A 16,826-nucleotide genomic window follows, 5' to 3' on the forward strand; every position below is an offset into this window, starting at 1 on the left:
GGAGGCCGCCTTTACACTTTACACACTGTGTAACATTCACCACTCCGCATATATTTGAACATCTATATTCCTTCATCTGTTGATCTTTGTGGAGTTAATGAGCTGAAATGTTTATTTATGCGGGTGAGATTCGAGAGAGTAGTATATAAATCTATGCAATGTCTCTAAGCAGTCTCCTGCAATGGTCTCTTCCCTTAGACAAATTACAAACTTGTATACTTCTCCTGAAAATGACTTGCGTTTTAGAGAACTTAATATGTTCATCCAGGACATTGAATACTCTCGGGGCCACAAAATTTCTCTTAACGAAAGTTAAATATTAAATTTGTAAAATAATCATGTTACTAAATTTTTTATATAAATAAGGTTCTAAATTTGCACAGTAAATAAGGTACTACATTTGAACGCAGTTATGCAGAAAGCAGCCAGCCATATAAAAGAGAAATTGAGATAATATCAAGTTTGTGAAAAGAGTGAATAATCAAATCTACACAACAGTCTGAATGTTTTTGACTTTGACAAATGATAAACAATTAACACATTAGTTTTTTTTCATATTTCAAACAAGTGAGATCCTCAGTATCAATGATGGCCAAACTTGTATCAAATGAAAAATAGTATAAAAGCGAGCAACTGCATATTTAATACTTCATAAAAATAGTACTAACTCTAATGTATCTACGAATCTCTACACAACAATAAAGGTTTCAGCTCTTTAACTTCACTTAAATCAACAAATGGAAGAATTGAAGAAATACGGATGTTCAAACATAGGCAAAATGGTGAATGTTACACAGTGTGTAAAGTGGCCACTTAAACCAGCCAATGACAGGTCATAAGCCCTGTAAATGCCTAGACTTCCATATTCCCTTATTTAAGGTATTCTCCATCCCTGTTGTAATTTGTTAATCTTAATGACTCCCGGGGGGGGTGAAATACAGTCTTTTGTCTACGAACATTTGGACAAACTCAAATATTGTAATGAAACCAACTGGTCCAAGAAGAAGTTTAAAAATTGAAAAATTATTTTCAGGCGTTGCCTAGTATGTGAAATAATTCAGTCAGATGAATCTCTACACAACAATAAAGGTTTCAGCTCTTTAACTTCACTAAAATCAACAAATGGAAGAATTGAAGAAATATGGATGTTCAAACATAGGCAAAATGGTGAATGTTACACAGTGTGTAAAGTGGCCACTTAAACCAGCCAATGACAGGTCATAAGCCCTGTGAATGCCTAGACTTACATATTCCCTTATTTAAGGTATTCTCCATCCCTGTTGTATTTTGTTAATCTAATGTATGGGATTGAAGTATGGAATTGTAAAAACTATTATGAAAGTAGGTTAAATGCTGTTGAATGCGATCCCTCAGGCAAATGTGTGGTAAAACTATGTGTGATCGGTGCACAAATGTCGAGAACCGTGAACCGTGTAAGGCTGGGACATGCATTATCAACAGAATCAAGAAAGGGGCGCTACGTTGGTTTGGACATGTAGAGCAAATGGACAGCGATAGAACGGCTTAAAGGATCTACGATGAGAACGTTGATGGATGCAGAAAACGAGGAAGACCGAGAAAGACATGGCACGATCAAGTCCATCAAATACTTGAAGATGGACATGTCAAGAGCAGGAATAATAATGAGAAGATATATGCATGTAGAGGAAGCGAGGTCTGTTTGCAAAGACAAAGTGATGTGGTGTTATATCCTCTCTGCCTACCCCTACGGAGAAACAGTGTGAAGGTTTGTTTGTTTTTATTTTATTTTATTTTATTTTTGCACCACAACAGGCCAAGAGGCCCAATTACAGCGGTGAATTACATCACAGAACACACCCAGGATTGAGAAAAATCACATTTAATTTTTGTGTTCTCACCGGGAATCGAACCCGGAACCTTCCGTCTGTGAGTCAAGCGTCTGACCACTACACCAAGGAGGCCGCCATTTTGTTTATCATAAAGTGTTACAGAGTTAATGTGGATTTAATCGATAAGATTGATAAATAAATTAATGATGATTTATCATAAAGCAGTGCTTAGTAAATTTGCCACTTTATCAATTATAATATCATTAGACATTAATATGAATTAAGGATTAAGTAAGAATGAATGGTAAGGTAATATATATGAACAGCACAATTATTAACAAGATATCAATTTTCATTCTGGTAAGCAAATTGTGATTAGATTACATGCAGGTGAGGTCACCGGATAACATTGGGAAAAAAATACCATGTAGTAATATTATGTATTGACAAAGTTAGATCATTTTTGATACTGATCTATTAACGTCGGCCTCGTGGCGCAGTGGTCTGCACGTTTACCTACCGAGCAAGAGGTCTCGGGTTCGATTCAATTTTGGAACAAATTTTGCTGCCACGCATTTCATGCCCAAAACATTCGAAAAAAATTTCATGGCATGAGCCGATCGATATGCCAACATCATTAGCGACTTCTCTGATTGTGATTCGACCGTTCATCTTCTTCTTTTCCACATCCGCTCCTAAGTGGAGCATGTGGACATCACCAGTTGCCTCCAGGAGAGCCTATTGCCAGCCAGCACTCTCGCTTCTTCCCATGTCAATCCAGCGTCCCTTAATTCTGCCGAATAAAGTCCGAGGATCGTCATTGACGGCCTTCCAGGACGGCGTGATCCAGCAGGTTTAAAGAAGAGGCAACTAAGGTTTAGGTTCTCCTGAGGCATGCGCAGTACGTGTCCGAGCCAGGTCCACCGCCGCATCCTCAAGACGCTCGTTTTAGGAGGCTGCTGCGTCCATTCTCGGACTTCAATGTTAGTTATAAAACCGACCGACGATATAGTTATATCGACCGTTCATAACCACTCGTCTTATAAACGCTTATACCACTCATAAACTCTTGTTTTACTCATAGCAGACTCACCAAAGGCCTTTGTTAACATTTCACACACTTTGTTACACATTATTTAATTTTTTACACAAAATTTGTTACAAATCTTTGATCCATTTTTTTTAACAAACGAAAATCGCCGAGCTCATAAAAACACGTCTAACCTTAGCGGCTGCCACAGACAAAGTAAACACAGACAAAGCATACAGCTGAAAGTTTTAGCATACTTCAGGGGCAAAATTACAATCAGACTCTCCAAACCCGCCAAAATTTAAAAATTCTTATTTTCTGAATACACCTCGTATGTATACAGTGAAACCTCTATCTATCGTTCCTCGAATAATCGTTTTCCGGGATGTGTCATTTATTTCTTCCAGCTCCGAAATAATTTCATATAAAACATGCAAAAATTGATTGCATCGATCGTTTCTCTATCCACCATTTTACCGCATTCATCGTTTGAATTACGATGCGTATTTGACATATTTTAATATTTTGTGTATGTTCTAATGCGCAGAACGTGCAAAAGAGAAAGAGAGATATAACAACAATTAGAACAAGTTAAGGTTTCTGAAGATGATTGGTTAAGACTTGATACACAGACGAATTTCAACAATTTTGTTACATTTGATGACAATATCCCAGCGTGTGGGATAGAAACTATCGAGAGCTTGTGATGCAAGGTTGAAGCAGACAGCTGAAGAGGTCGATATTGATGAAGAGGACCTGCCGCCCGTACCTTCATTTTCAGAAGCATGCACTATCTTCGAAAGATTAAAAACATTCTACTACTCACATTCAATAACTGATGCCGAAAAAAATATTATTTGCAAAGCCGAATATATAATGTTGACTTACGGAAATAAAACAGTAAAAAATCAAACGTCTGTGAAAGATTATTTCCAATGCAATAAACTTTAATATTTATTTGTTTTTGTTCTGCTTTCTAATTTTATTTAAATACAAACTTTTATCTTTTTTAGAATTTGAACCTGCCAATGGTAATGCAGATTGCCAGGGCGGTATCTTTACCCGATCTTATCTCCTTGTGTATTGACCTCTTATTCCCGCATTCATAGTTTATTTCCATAAGTCCCTTTAAAAATGATAGATAGAGGTTTCACTGTATATATATAAATATCTCAGTAACTCCTTCAACGGAGATTTCTAAGTTTACTGTTAATATCCTCAAATGCCAATTTCATTATTCCTAAATTAAAAAATTACAGTTGCGGGGGATCATTACTCTTCTTTAGAAAAATCGATGGGCACGATCAACGAAGATGATTCATAGTTTGATAATTGGAGGTTTTTGGTTGTTACTCGCGCTAACATACAATATCTACAGATTGTTATTGTTCTATGTGTGGAGTGTTATGGTTTGACTGCACGTATCAACACGAGAGTTGAATCGCCATAAAAACATAATATTTGTCCGCCATTCTTCAACAAGAATATTGGCTTTCTTATCTTGTTTATATAATATATGTATATCTGAACCTTAAAGCTGAAAGGCTGGAAGTCACATTTTTTGCAAAATTGAGTTATGAATGTCATTTTGTTCATATATTCAGATTCTATTCATGCTAAAAACATTTGAGTCCTCCGGTATACCGTTACTGAAATAGCTTGTTCTAAAACACCAGTAGTGCAGCAATAATACTCTGCTGGTATTAGAGCAGTGGATACCGAATAAGTTCCACAATAATAAAATAAATAAAACAACTTTGTTTTTAACCAAAACATTTAAGTTTGTAAGTGAAAATTCTGGATGGAAGTTCATTGTAATTTATTTCATAAATAAAAGACGAGTGATATCCACAAATTTGGAATATCCAGTGACCGGTTTCATCGCTTTTGCGGTCACTGGATATTCCAAATTTGTGGATATCACTCGTCTTTTATTTATATAATAAATTGTTTTTAACCACTAATTTTTATTTTCCACCGACCAGTTTCAAAGCAAACAAGCTTCTTCGTCAAGGTTTACGTAACTAATGAATAACCACATAGTTAGTGCTTCAAATATTAACTTTATATAAGTTTTATATAAGGTTTACGTAACAAATGAATTAGAATTAGTGGTTAAAAACAAAGTTGTTTTATTTATTTTATTATTATGAATAACCACAAAGTTAGTGCTTCAAATATAAACTTTATATAAGTTCCACAATTTTTATAACTACCTCTGACGCAGCGCGGGATTTTGCGCAAGATTAAGTCTTATTCAACAATGTTTGATTATGTCCAAATGCTTGCAGACTGGCTGGATTTCCTCCCTAGGGAGTTGATCATATTTGAATTATATATATAAGAGCAAATGTGGATGTTTAAACATGGGCAGAATGGTGAATGTTACACAGTGTGTAAAGTGGCCACTAAAACCAGCCAATGACAGGTCATAAGCCCTGTAAATGTCTAGACTTCCATATTAACCTTCTCAAAAATGTTTTCCCTCTCTGTTTCAACAGTTCAATAAACTTAAATGTTTTTTTATTCTTATTTATTTTAATTCTTACTTTTTAATCACTAAGTTTTCTTTTAATTAAAATTTTATTTCCATTTATGAAAATACTAACTAGGAACATTTAAGTTTGTAAGTGAAAATTCTCGATGGAAGTTCATTGTAATATATTTATTATAGAAATAAAAGATGTGTGATACTTCAATCCACAAATTTGGAATATCGAGTGACCGGTTTCATTGCTTTCGCGACATCTTCGAGATTGGTATCTTTATTGAGAAGTTCAATGTATTTATACAAAACAGAGGTAAGGATAGAGAATTCAAAATTATGTGAGAGTAAATTAAAGTATTTCAGGTTAACTAATGAGTTGATATAATCATATTTTAATGAGTTTAAGTATTGTTTTTATTTATTTTTTTACTTAATATTAAAACTTATTAGAAATATCATTATGTCAACTCATTAGTTAAGATGAAACACTTTGTTAATCTTTGAGACAAAAATAATTTATATTTAAATTTATTGCAACAGAGGGAAAACATTTGGTTTAAGTGGCCACTTTACACACTGTGTACCATTCCCCATTCTGCCCATGTTTGAACATCCACATTACCTCAACCCTTCAATCTGTTGACTTTTGTGAAGTAAAGGAGCTGAAACCTTTATTATGCGGGTGAGATTCATCCGGCTGAACCAAATTACCTACTAGGCAACGCCTGAACCATGTAATACAAATGCTGATAAAAGTATTTGTAACTTCATATCATACAAGATCATACGGTGTATTCGAATGTTTGATAAAAAAATATCTGATTTTATCTTTGACTTTGATTTGTTTTTTAATTTACATAAGGTCAGTTTTGACTTAATTTTCTTCTGATAAAAGCAACTTATTAATAAAATAAATCATATGCACTTTGAGAGTAACAAAAACATCGCTATAAAATTGCTTTACTCTCAAAAAATATCAATAAACAATTATCCAACAAAATAAACTTACCAGGGGTGGTATTCTGAATCTTCTTTACCCCCTAAAGAGTGGTAAATTTTGGGATTTTTATTTTTTAATGCAACAAAATTTTGCTTCATAAAATGGCTACACTGATGATTAAACGTCAAATGGTGTATAAAACTGATGAAAAATGAAAAAAAAAAAAACAAATACAGTTTGGCCCATTCAACCTTATTAAGTGTTTTGGGTAATGCTTAAGGTCGCAATAATGGTATAAATTAAAATTTTCATCTTTAGTTTCACATGTTCGTATTCGTTTGACGTTTAATTATCAGTGTGGCCATAGAAGCAAAGTTTAGATGCGTGCAAAAAATATTCCCGAATTAACCACTCTCTGGGTGATAGAGAAGATTTAGAATACCACCACAGGACGTGAAAAAAATAAAATATTTCAGGCGTTGCCTAGTAGGTGAAATAATTCAACCGGATGAATCTCACCTCGTCTTGTCCAGGATTCTGGTTCTATTGTGCGCACAGAACTGTATTCCTCATCTGCCGTGATACGACAAGACAAAACGAACATTAATAGCCAATGAAATATTTTATTAGACACTATATAAAACAGTATCAAGTGACAAAATGTGGTTTGGATCTGTGAACCATGGGATCAGAAATACAGCTCGACTCATTGCATTATGTTTTCCTTGGAATTTTCACTCTTAAACTGTCAAGTTGATGGCAGCCTGTCTGACTCACTCATTGTATGCAGATTTGAATTTATCGATGGACAAAATAACGTATTGTTTTGGTCGTGTTGTTTGTAACCTATGGCTAAGCAAGCTCTGTAGGGAAAACTACCAGCATTTAAAAATAACTAGCGACTATTGCCGTGTGTTACATGCTACAGAATTCGGCCCTCAGTTGATTATGATCTCGGCCACCTAGAAATATTGCCCCTTCGGACCTCACAATTTATTTTTTGTTATTGGGAGTAATCTTAAACTAATAAAGAGAACATAAAATTTACAGATATGTTTGATATCTACGCAAAAAGATTGGTTGCTAAGCTATTAACCCTCCCTTCCCGGTGATGTGTAGCTAGTACACATTGCGTCTAATTATAATATCTTTATAAATATAATAAATATTGGGTTTAGATTTTGAGTATTCCTCCATTACACATTTACGTATAAACTGAAATAATTTGTTATTAAATAATAAGTACTTATTAGGCACGAAAAAAAGCATTTTATCGGAAATCGGGGATAAATTACAAATATCAGAAAAAGTATACTCTCAGTCAGTCTCGTAGTCCAGTACTTTATAGCTACTCAGTAGCTCTCGGGAAGTTGGCGTGGGTGTACGTTTCGCCCGAGTCGTTAGCAATACCCAATGGTTTTTTCATGTTTTCAGCAGTTAGATTTGAAATATTATCATATTTGAATTAAATTATGGTAAATTAAAGCCATTCCCTATAAATATTCCATTTTTCCCCTTTTAAATCTCTTATTTTTTTAATGTGTAGTGACTACACAGCACCGTAACAAACGGGTGTATTTAGGACAGTAAGAGAAAGGTTCATGTCTCTTGTCTACATATTTATTATTGAAAATATTTAAATTTTTTCGGGTTAACTAATGAGTTGATATAATGCTATTTTAATGAGTTTAAGAATTTTTTTTTTATAATGATCCTTAAGATAAAAATAACTTAATTCAATTTGCTTTCATATAATTTTGAATTCTCTATCCTTACCTCTGTTTTGTATAAATACATTGAACCCTTTAATAAAGATACCAGTCTCAAAGATGTCGCGAAAGCGATGAAACCGTTCACTGGATATTCCAAATTTGTGGATTAAAGTATCACTTGTCTTTTATTTATATAATAAATTACAATGAACTTCCATCAAGAATTTTCACTTACAAACTTAAATGTTTTAGCTTTAATAATACTTGAGGTATTGAATTAATATCGTTCTATGGGTGATTCGCATCCCCCCTTCCGTCCGGCTCGGTTAAAGCGCGTGAAAATTTTATATTTTCGAAGTACATGTATCTGCGAGCGTGCTTTCTCTGACATGAAATACATCAAATCAAATTACAAAAACAGCTTGAAGGACTCCACGCTTGAAAATATAATCACACTTACCACAGCAAAGTTGATATTGACATTCAAGAAATTGGTGCTCAACAACTACGGCCACAATGCTCCCATTGACTAACTTATAATTATTATTATGAATAACTTATGTAGCGCCATTTTTATAAATATGAGTATAATCTTTGCTTTGTGAATGTAATTATTATTCTGTTTTTATTATTCCTAGTTATGTGTTATTTTGTGTACAAATAAGATAATATTGCTATACTTGTTATTCCTTCTTTATTTTTTCTTTTTTCTCTGCTGCATTGGCATGTTTTTATACTTTTAAACTACTTTTAATTACTTATATTATATATGTTAATAAAATCAATATATTGCTGCTCTTACTATAATGTGTCATTAATTTTGAAGATGTTTTTTAAATTGGCCTAAATTTATTGTCTTATATTTCACTTAAAGATTCTTCTCATCGTTTATTTGAATCCCTTAAAATAAATATGTGTATATTTATGTTTTTCCTTTTTTAAAAAAAAATTATATTATTTTATTTTATTTTTACATCTGAGCATGTTTTTCATTCTTTATTTCCATTCTTAATTTTTAATTACTCTTACAAATTTTCTTCACTTTCAATATTATTTCCATTTGTAAATACTTACTACAAACTTTAAAATATCTTTTTTTCACTTTAATTTTAATTTTTAAACAACTTTCATTTATGTTTTTCCTTTTCCTTCTCTTTTTTATACTTTCATAATTAACCTTACATATAATTGCTTTTTAATATGGAAACTTCACTGGTCCATTAGAATTTAGTCTAGTTGTGTAAAATATTAAACTTTGTAACTGTACTGTATGTTTCCTGAATAAAAGAAAATAAAATAAAAAATAAAAAAAAACTTTCGAATTGATATTAACTGACTTTTTACTAACATACCTATTCTCTTTGGCCTCTGAAATGTTTGCTAAAGAAAAAATAGCCCACGGCCTAAAAGAAGTTGGACAGCGCTGTTCTAGACCATCATTTTATGCATCGGTTTAAAATGTTTATAAAATCGTGAAATAACAATCAAGTGGCTGGAAATGTGATAAGGTTTGCGTAAAACATTGGTGATTAAAAGTGTTGTATTTTTACGATTGTTAAGCCTTCTGTAAACACAGAATTAAACAAACTAGAACAGGAAACCAAAACCTAGATAAAGTTCTTACTCATGACTGTGTCGGAAGTATTAATAATATAAATATACACTTATAATATTTACCATGGTTTTTTTATAATATTTATTGTAATCACCTACCTACTTCGAGTGGTTTGGTAAATAGATGGCGGTAATATATCTTTGATATATACTCATATGTCCGCGAGTAACTGCAAAAGTGTAAGTCTTCGGGAGAGCAAAAAAACATTATTAAAAACCCAATTATTCAGCTACAGAACTCATATTTTGCAAAATGGGTTATTATTTACCAGTCGCGAGCGGTGAGTTTTTAAATTGGTAAGCTACGAAAATTCTGATATAATGTCCATAGCGGTAGTATGGCATATAAAAAACAAGTCTATTTTATATTTGATAAATAATTATTATATATTTGATAAATGATAAATAATAAAAGAAAATAGTTTCAGTAAAAATATTTTCTTGATTTATTGATTGATTTGGTGTTTATTTTGTGGAACTCCATATTTAAACTTATAATATTTTCTAATGTAGCACAAACATTTGATTTAAAGAACACAATTTAAAAAAACATAATTGCAAAAAAAAAATGGAACCCCCAAAGGATACGAACCCCCGCCTTCGTCATTAGAAAGCAACGACCCATCCGCGCAGCTATCGCGTGTGTTGAGTTGAGCGCCGAAAAAGTCATTAATAAACCTGGATAATTTATTAGCGTACCGGTGCATCTTTGGTTAAGTCAGACTATTATAACTTTTCTTGAAATAAAACACTATTTCTTAATAAATGAGATAAAAACTAAATAATTTAAAAGTATTCCTTACCGAGTACGATAGTTCACCAAACAAAACATAAATTACGTTTTAAGAATCATTGTTTCATCGACTTTTATATCACATTATTATTCACAAAACGACATAGGTTATAGATTTTATAATTCTTCATAATACATTTATTCGTAACACTATACACTAGTAACGTTTTTATCATAACTCTAACTGAATTTTTTAAGTTTAAATGGATACTGAAGAATAACCTACAATATTTAACTGTCATCATATGCACAAAAACGAATTACAATTCAAAAACAATTAGCGAATCTTTGCTTTTTAAAACCCACTAAAGGATTTATACTATATAATGGATTAAAATATCAATTTGTTTCGATTAAAATATCAAAATATTAATTTATTTTAAAGCAAATTTACTTTCAAACCACCGAAACATAAGTATGATTAATTACTTACTTATTATTGTAACTTCCGTGTTAAGACATACAAAATATATTCGTTATCTCTTTCTCACACATAACGAGTGCGTATATTGTCACCTCCCTTAGACTGTCGTAAGTCAAATTGATGTATTTTAAAGAATACTAGCCCTTATGACAAAGTATTGAAAGACTAAATTGCAATTATGAAAGCTGCAAGATTTTACTGTAATTGCAAGTGTAATTTTTCGAACAAGATTGTTAAATTTTAGGTTTAAAGACATATTTGAGTTAGTGTATTTAAGTCAGCCGAGTAATCTTGTGTAATCCAGTAGTAATAATTTTGGCCAATAGAGGCGCAACTGGTCGCTGTATAGAATAAAGGAATATGATGTAAATTTACTTACCCAAGAAAAGTAATATATTTTTTTGGTGATGTGTTTTTTCCTTCAACATAAAACATTACTTTTGATGTCAAAAAAATATGGTAAGCTGCATGTATCGATTATAAGGAGCATTCGCCCCTGTTATTTACAGATGATTTCATCTGCGTAACCACATTTATACAAATAAGATAAATATTCCAGATATAGAACCTGTTCCGGATGCGTATTGTAAATTGATAAAATATGTAACTGTATAAAATATAATAAAATAAACTAGCTAGAATCCCCGGTATATGTAGGACTGAGCGCTAGACTCCCAATAAAGATAAATTATTCACTTTCGAGCCTGGCCTCAGTAATACCAGGGCAAAATATAGCCGTAGAATATTTAAATATAAATTTGTAATCATCATGTTGCGCGCGTCGCGGCTGCCGACGAAATAGCCCATACAGGCGCTAGGCGCCCGTATTTACGCCACCTGCGGCCGGCGACATATAGCGAGTGGTGGGGGTGAGCTACCCCCACCACTCCAAGGAAGCCGGAGCGGGTGGGACGGCTGACTCACGAAGCCCGACGCGCATCGCTTTATAAGGCGTGTATTTCGCCATAATAAACCAGTTGAGTTCCTAACTCTGAACACTTCAGACACGTTTTATTGAGTTCTCCACTTGGACTGGGTGGAAAGTCCTTTTCAGGGCTATTGAGGTTAACTTGCGGTCGGCGCAGTTGTGCCCCTAACTTCTGATTTTGTCTTTGACTCTGTCTGAGAGGGTGGCTTCTCGTTTATGCCGGGAAGCCTGACTGCGGCAGAACCAGCGCACATGTGGTAACGCGTACGTTACAGAACCATTAAAGATGGGACAGAACTGAGTTTACATATACTACCAGAATTAACTTTATACTATTTTTAACACTCGATGAATAAAAGAAAGGGGTCTACTTATATTACTGAGACCATCTTGCACTATTTGTGCCACTGAAAATATAAGAAAAATGGGCATACTTATTTTATTAAAACCAAAGTTTAATAGGCACAATATTGTTTCTTGGTAACAAAGGTCTACGATGTATGCAAGGGAAGCGATTTGCTGATGAATGTCGATAAATCAAATGTGATGGTTTTTGAAAGAAATGAAAGTATGACTAAATGTGAAATCACTGTGAATGGGGTTATACTAAAACAAGTAGAGGAATTTGTGTATCTGGGAAGTATGTTTACTAGGGATGGAATGACTGAGAAATATATTGAAAGGAGGGTGAGTGCCGGGAAAAGGGTGAATGGTGCACATAAATCAACCTTGCAAGAGGCAAAATTAGCAGTTTACAATGGAGTCCTGGTCTCAACCCTGATGAATAGACTTGAAAAAACAGGGATGAAAGTAGGCTAAATTTTGTCGAAATGCGATCTCTCAGGCGAATGTGTGGTAAAACTATGTATGGTCGGGATATAATCGGGTTGTGGTCCCGTGGCTAGTGTCTCGGACTCACAGATCAAAGGTCCGTGGTTCGAATCCCACTCTACCCCAACTTGATTCCCATTTTTTAATAGTGAGTTATTTACAACTCGTTGAAAATGGCCCTCAAAATTAAATATTTGCGTAAATTATAAGAACCCAAATATTTATTTTTTAGATGCACAAATGTCGAGATCCGCACATTATGTAAGGCTGAGATAAGCATTATCGACAAAATCAAGAAAGGAGCTCTGCGTTGGTTTGGTAGAGTGAACGGGCAGCGAAAGAACGGCTCAAAGGATCTACGATGCGAATGTTGATGGATGCAGAAAACGGGAAGACCGAGAAAGACATGGCATGACCAAATCCAACAAATACTTGAAGATGGACATACACAAGGAACATTTTCTCATATGGAAAGAAAAGGGAAAAAAGAAAAGGTCGCTTGGTAACTTTTTCCTTTCCAGCGTCGATATAAACCATATAAAGAACAAAAATGCAAATATACCGTTAAATCCACCCATCAAAAATAGTATATATAAAAATTTTAATTAAGTGTGGAACGTGTTTGAGGAAAAAAAGGTCTTCAAAATTATACAATAACACAGTAATGATAAATTGAACAGCAGAATTAACCTCGATTTATTTATTCCATAAATCGATTTCTCGTCTTTGGTGGATTGTAAACAAATATTTAAGGCCCTAGGGGATTAATACATTCAGTATTTTATTACAAAACTTTTTACTGATGTAATAACTTATATTTACATACAAGTTTATAATTTTAAAAATACTCGATACACTTCCACTTATTTGTTTGACCAATTAGCGCTTTCACCCTCTAATGGGCACCTTCAGACTGGTGAATATTATACAGTGTAAGGATAATTTATATAAAACTCAATATTATCTTAAGTGTAGTTACATTTAAAAAATAAGTTGAAAGAGATACAATACGCAATATTTCAATGGAACAGAGTGGGACAAATGATTGAAATATGCGTTGTACTGTAAGAGAGGATTCTATTAAATGAAAAAAAAAATTGTTTTATTACAATGTACAGGGTCCAGCTATGGGGACTAATAAGGGCGAGTTTTTTTAATTCTATTGCTGTTATTTTTCATTCTATTTATTTCTAAAATTTCTAATCTATCTAACTTTTGACTTTTATGCGCTACATGTAAAAATTTAATGTTTTTCAATTCATCAAAATTATGTTTTAACTCATTTAAATAGTTTGATATATTGTTCTTTAATCTATGTGAAGCTAAATGTTCTTTCAGTATATAGTTACTTGCTCTCCCGCTATGTCCTATATATGAACCAGGACAAGTACATGTTAATTCATATATTACAAAACTTTGTGTTTGTAAAAAAGTTGTAAAAATTTACGGTAATATTTTTTTCTATATTAACACGCTTTACGGGGGCTTCGCTACAGTGTAACAGGTAAACGCAGCAGGCGAAAATTAGCAAAAAAACTACTTTGAAAAAAATCGCTTTATCTCCTAAAAATTTTTTAATGAAATTTTAAATACACACTTCATCATACACTGCTTAGCATAATCGAATACGGGAAAGCAGAAGTAAAATATTTTTATATATGTCATAAATAAATATTTGGGTATTGGTCTATGTTCGCATTTGGAGAATGACTAACAACAATCCATATTATAAAAAATATAATCAAAAAATGTCGCCTCTCTGCTCACCTATCATATAAAAATAATGTGTGAAAAGAAGACGGATATAATGCATTAACTCATTGAAAAAACAAATCATCTTAGGCACAATCTCTCACATTTCTCATAAGAGGTGTGCAAGAATGTGTGTATGTAAATGAAATGGCTGCTTATCATACAATTTTTTATAGATGTGTGTATAATTTGGATCATCTTAAAGCATTGACGTAAAAAATACTCGGGATGAAATAATCAAGTATATCTACCTTTCCTGCCTTTAAAATTGAACCGGCGTTGAACTACCTTTCCAGCATAAAATATGTTAAGTACTAATGTATTCTTCATCATATTTTAAGCGGTTTAGTATTTATTTTTATAATGTGGCAACTCTTTGCGCATTTTTTTCTGCTTCCAGTAAAAAAATAATAATATTCCTTTTTTAAATTAAATTATATTTTGCATTCATCTGACAAAAGTTAACCGAAAATTATTTTTTATTTAACTTCAAAAGTAGGCAGATAGTGATAAAGTTAAGCATTGATAAGACTTATCAGTTTTAAAATTAATTTTCTAATCCGTAGAGTAAAAACTATAGTTCAAATAAACGTATAATAATTATTGTGTTTGAAGTTTGAAAGATCGGACAGGTAGCAGTGGGGGGATTGAAAGTTAAGTGTCAAAAAATGCAACATAATCCAAAATAATAATCATTTTTATTTTAGAGAGCGCAATTAATTTGTGTAGAAACTGTATAAATGCGATGCAATAGTTTTTTTATTCAAACTATTTGAGCAATTTAAAAATAACTGTCAATTGGAGAAAAGTTGACATAAAAAGACGATGACTAATAGCCTGGGAATGTAAATAAAGCTTACCTTGTTGTGGGGTAGGACGATGAAGGCTCCTCCGCCAGCGGACTCTACAATGATGGCCAGGAACTTGGGGTTGACGGCGCAGAAGGTAGAATCCCAGGAACTTTTAGAAACCCTAATGTTATCATAACACTGCTCCCGCTTGAGCGCTTGTCCATAGACGTGGCGGAATTTAGAACTACGTACTACACGAAAAGACATCTAAAAGGGAAAATTAAACAATATAAACCATGAATAAGAACACTTTTCGAAACACGGCACCGATTAATTTTACACACAGCCCCAACGTAGATAAATTTGGAATTTTGTATCCTAACCTCAAAACGTAACGTTTCCTGACCCAAATACACCCGAATGACAGTTTAACCGACAACAACTACAGAATTAAATACTTACATTTATCTATATTTTATTAAATCACTTTGTTTCATTTATAACTTAATTATCACAGATTCGAAAACCGACGGCACACTTCGGCCGGATTTATAAGAAAATAGTCACTGTTAATGGAGAAACAAACGGGCTGGACCGAAAAACCCACCAACGCCATATTTGGTAATGCGCGCAGCGAGATTCCTGCACCTGCACGCACTTCACGTCGTATATTACCGACATCTGTTTAATATTTCATAAACTATTTTATTTTTCGAATCGTGGTTCAAATACAAGATGAATTTAATTTCATATTTCAACTTTCGTTCTATTTTAGGCGCGCTCATGTCTATAATCTTTCATCGTTTGCTCTACAAAAATAAACAAATTGTACGAAAAATATTTCATCTATTTATTATTTCAAATATCCCCGGAATTTAGTTTTCATGAGAGGCAAACATTTTACAACCAAATTCAGAATTATTTATATAAAACTCATCAATATTTTGAGTAGGTACATAATATGTACAAATCATTATAGAAATGTCTAAATTTCAAATCTTTTGAGCATTGAATATACACGGCCGATGCTCTTGAAATTTTATCTAGATAAGCATGTAATGACAAAACAAATTGCTTTACTTAAGTTTAAGGTTCGATACTGCACAGAATCACTTTAAAACTGACGATAAGTTTTTCACAATAAAAATAATAGTCCCATAGATTAAGCCTAATCTTGTTTGATACTGTCTTGAAGTGTCCCTTTATCATTTTTATATGAATGCTTAAAGGCAATCCCTCCATGCTAGTTGTTCTGGACGCGAAAACATGGTAAAATTAGTTAGGAACCCTGGTATCTGTTAGCTGAGTGCAGACCCTCAATTAAGACGAAGGTTCACTTTCGGGTCTGGCCTTTGCAATACCAAGGAAATTATAGCCTAGAAAATGTGTTTAATAATAAAGGTTGATTATTATTTGCCATGTATAAGCCTAAAAAGGGTCGCTATGAAAATTAACAAATGTGCAATCGAAATAACCCATACGGGTGGAGTGCGCCGGTATTTACGAGACCCGCGGCTGGCGTGGTACCTAGAGTGGGGGGGTTGTATGACCCCCTTCGTACCCCGTAATTTAAAAATAAGTGGAGCTCTGGTCTCTAAACAGTGCACACTGTGTTTTATTCTGTTTCTCCGCACTGTGTGCGTTCCCGCTCTCCTGTCTTCACTCCGCTCTGCCAGCTGACTACCTTCGCCTCTGTACTGCTTGGACTGGGT

The 16,826-nt window shown here is 33.3% G+C and overlaps 1 protein-coding gene across 1 annotated transcript in view; it reads right to left on the bottom strand.

Moving 5' to 3' along the window:
• Window positions 1-15,867, bottom strand: part of coro (protein coronin) — a 49,500-nt gene extending 33,633 nt beyond the window's left edge. The window contains exons 1-2 of the mRNA XM_088238456.1: window positions 15,577-15,867; window positions 15,184-15,381 (exon numbers count right to left, since the gene is read on the bottom strand). Coding sequence (XP_088094582.1) covers window positions 15,184-15,381 — 198 coding nt within the window. The 5' untranslated portion in view covers window positions 15,577-15,867. The remainder of the gene's footprint in view (window positions 1-15,183; window positions 15,382-15,576) is intronic.
• Window positions 15,868-16,826: the final 959 nt, after the last annotated feature.

This window comes from Micrasema longulum, unplaced genomic scaffold, assembly GCF_059751315.1.
Source record: "Micrasema longulum isolate JH-2025_06_02 unplaced genomic scaffold, ASM5975131v1 h1tg001904l, whole genome shotgun sequence".
Lineage (NCBI taxonomy): Eukaryota > Metazoa > Arthropoda > Insecta > Trichoptera > Brachycentridae > Micrasema > Micrasema longulum.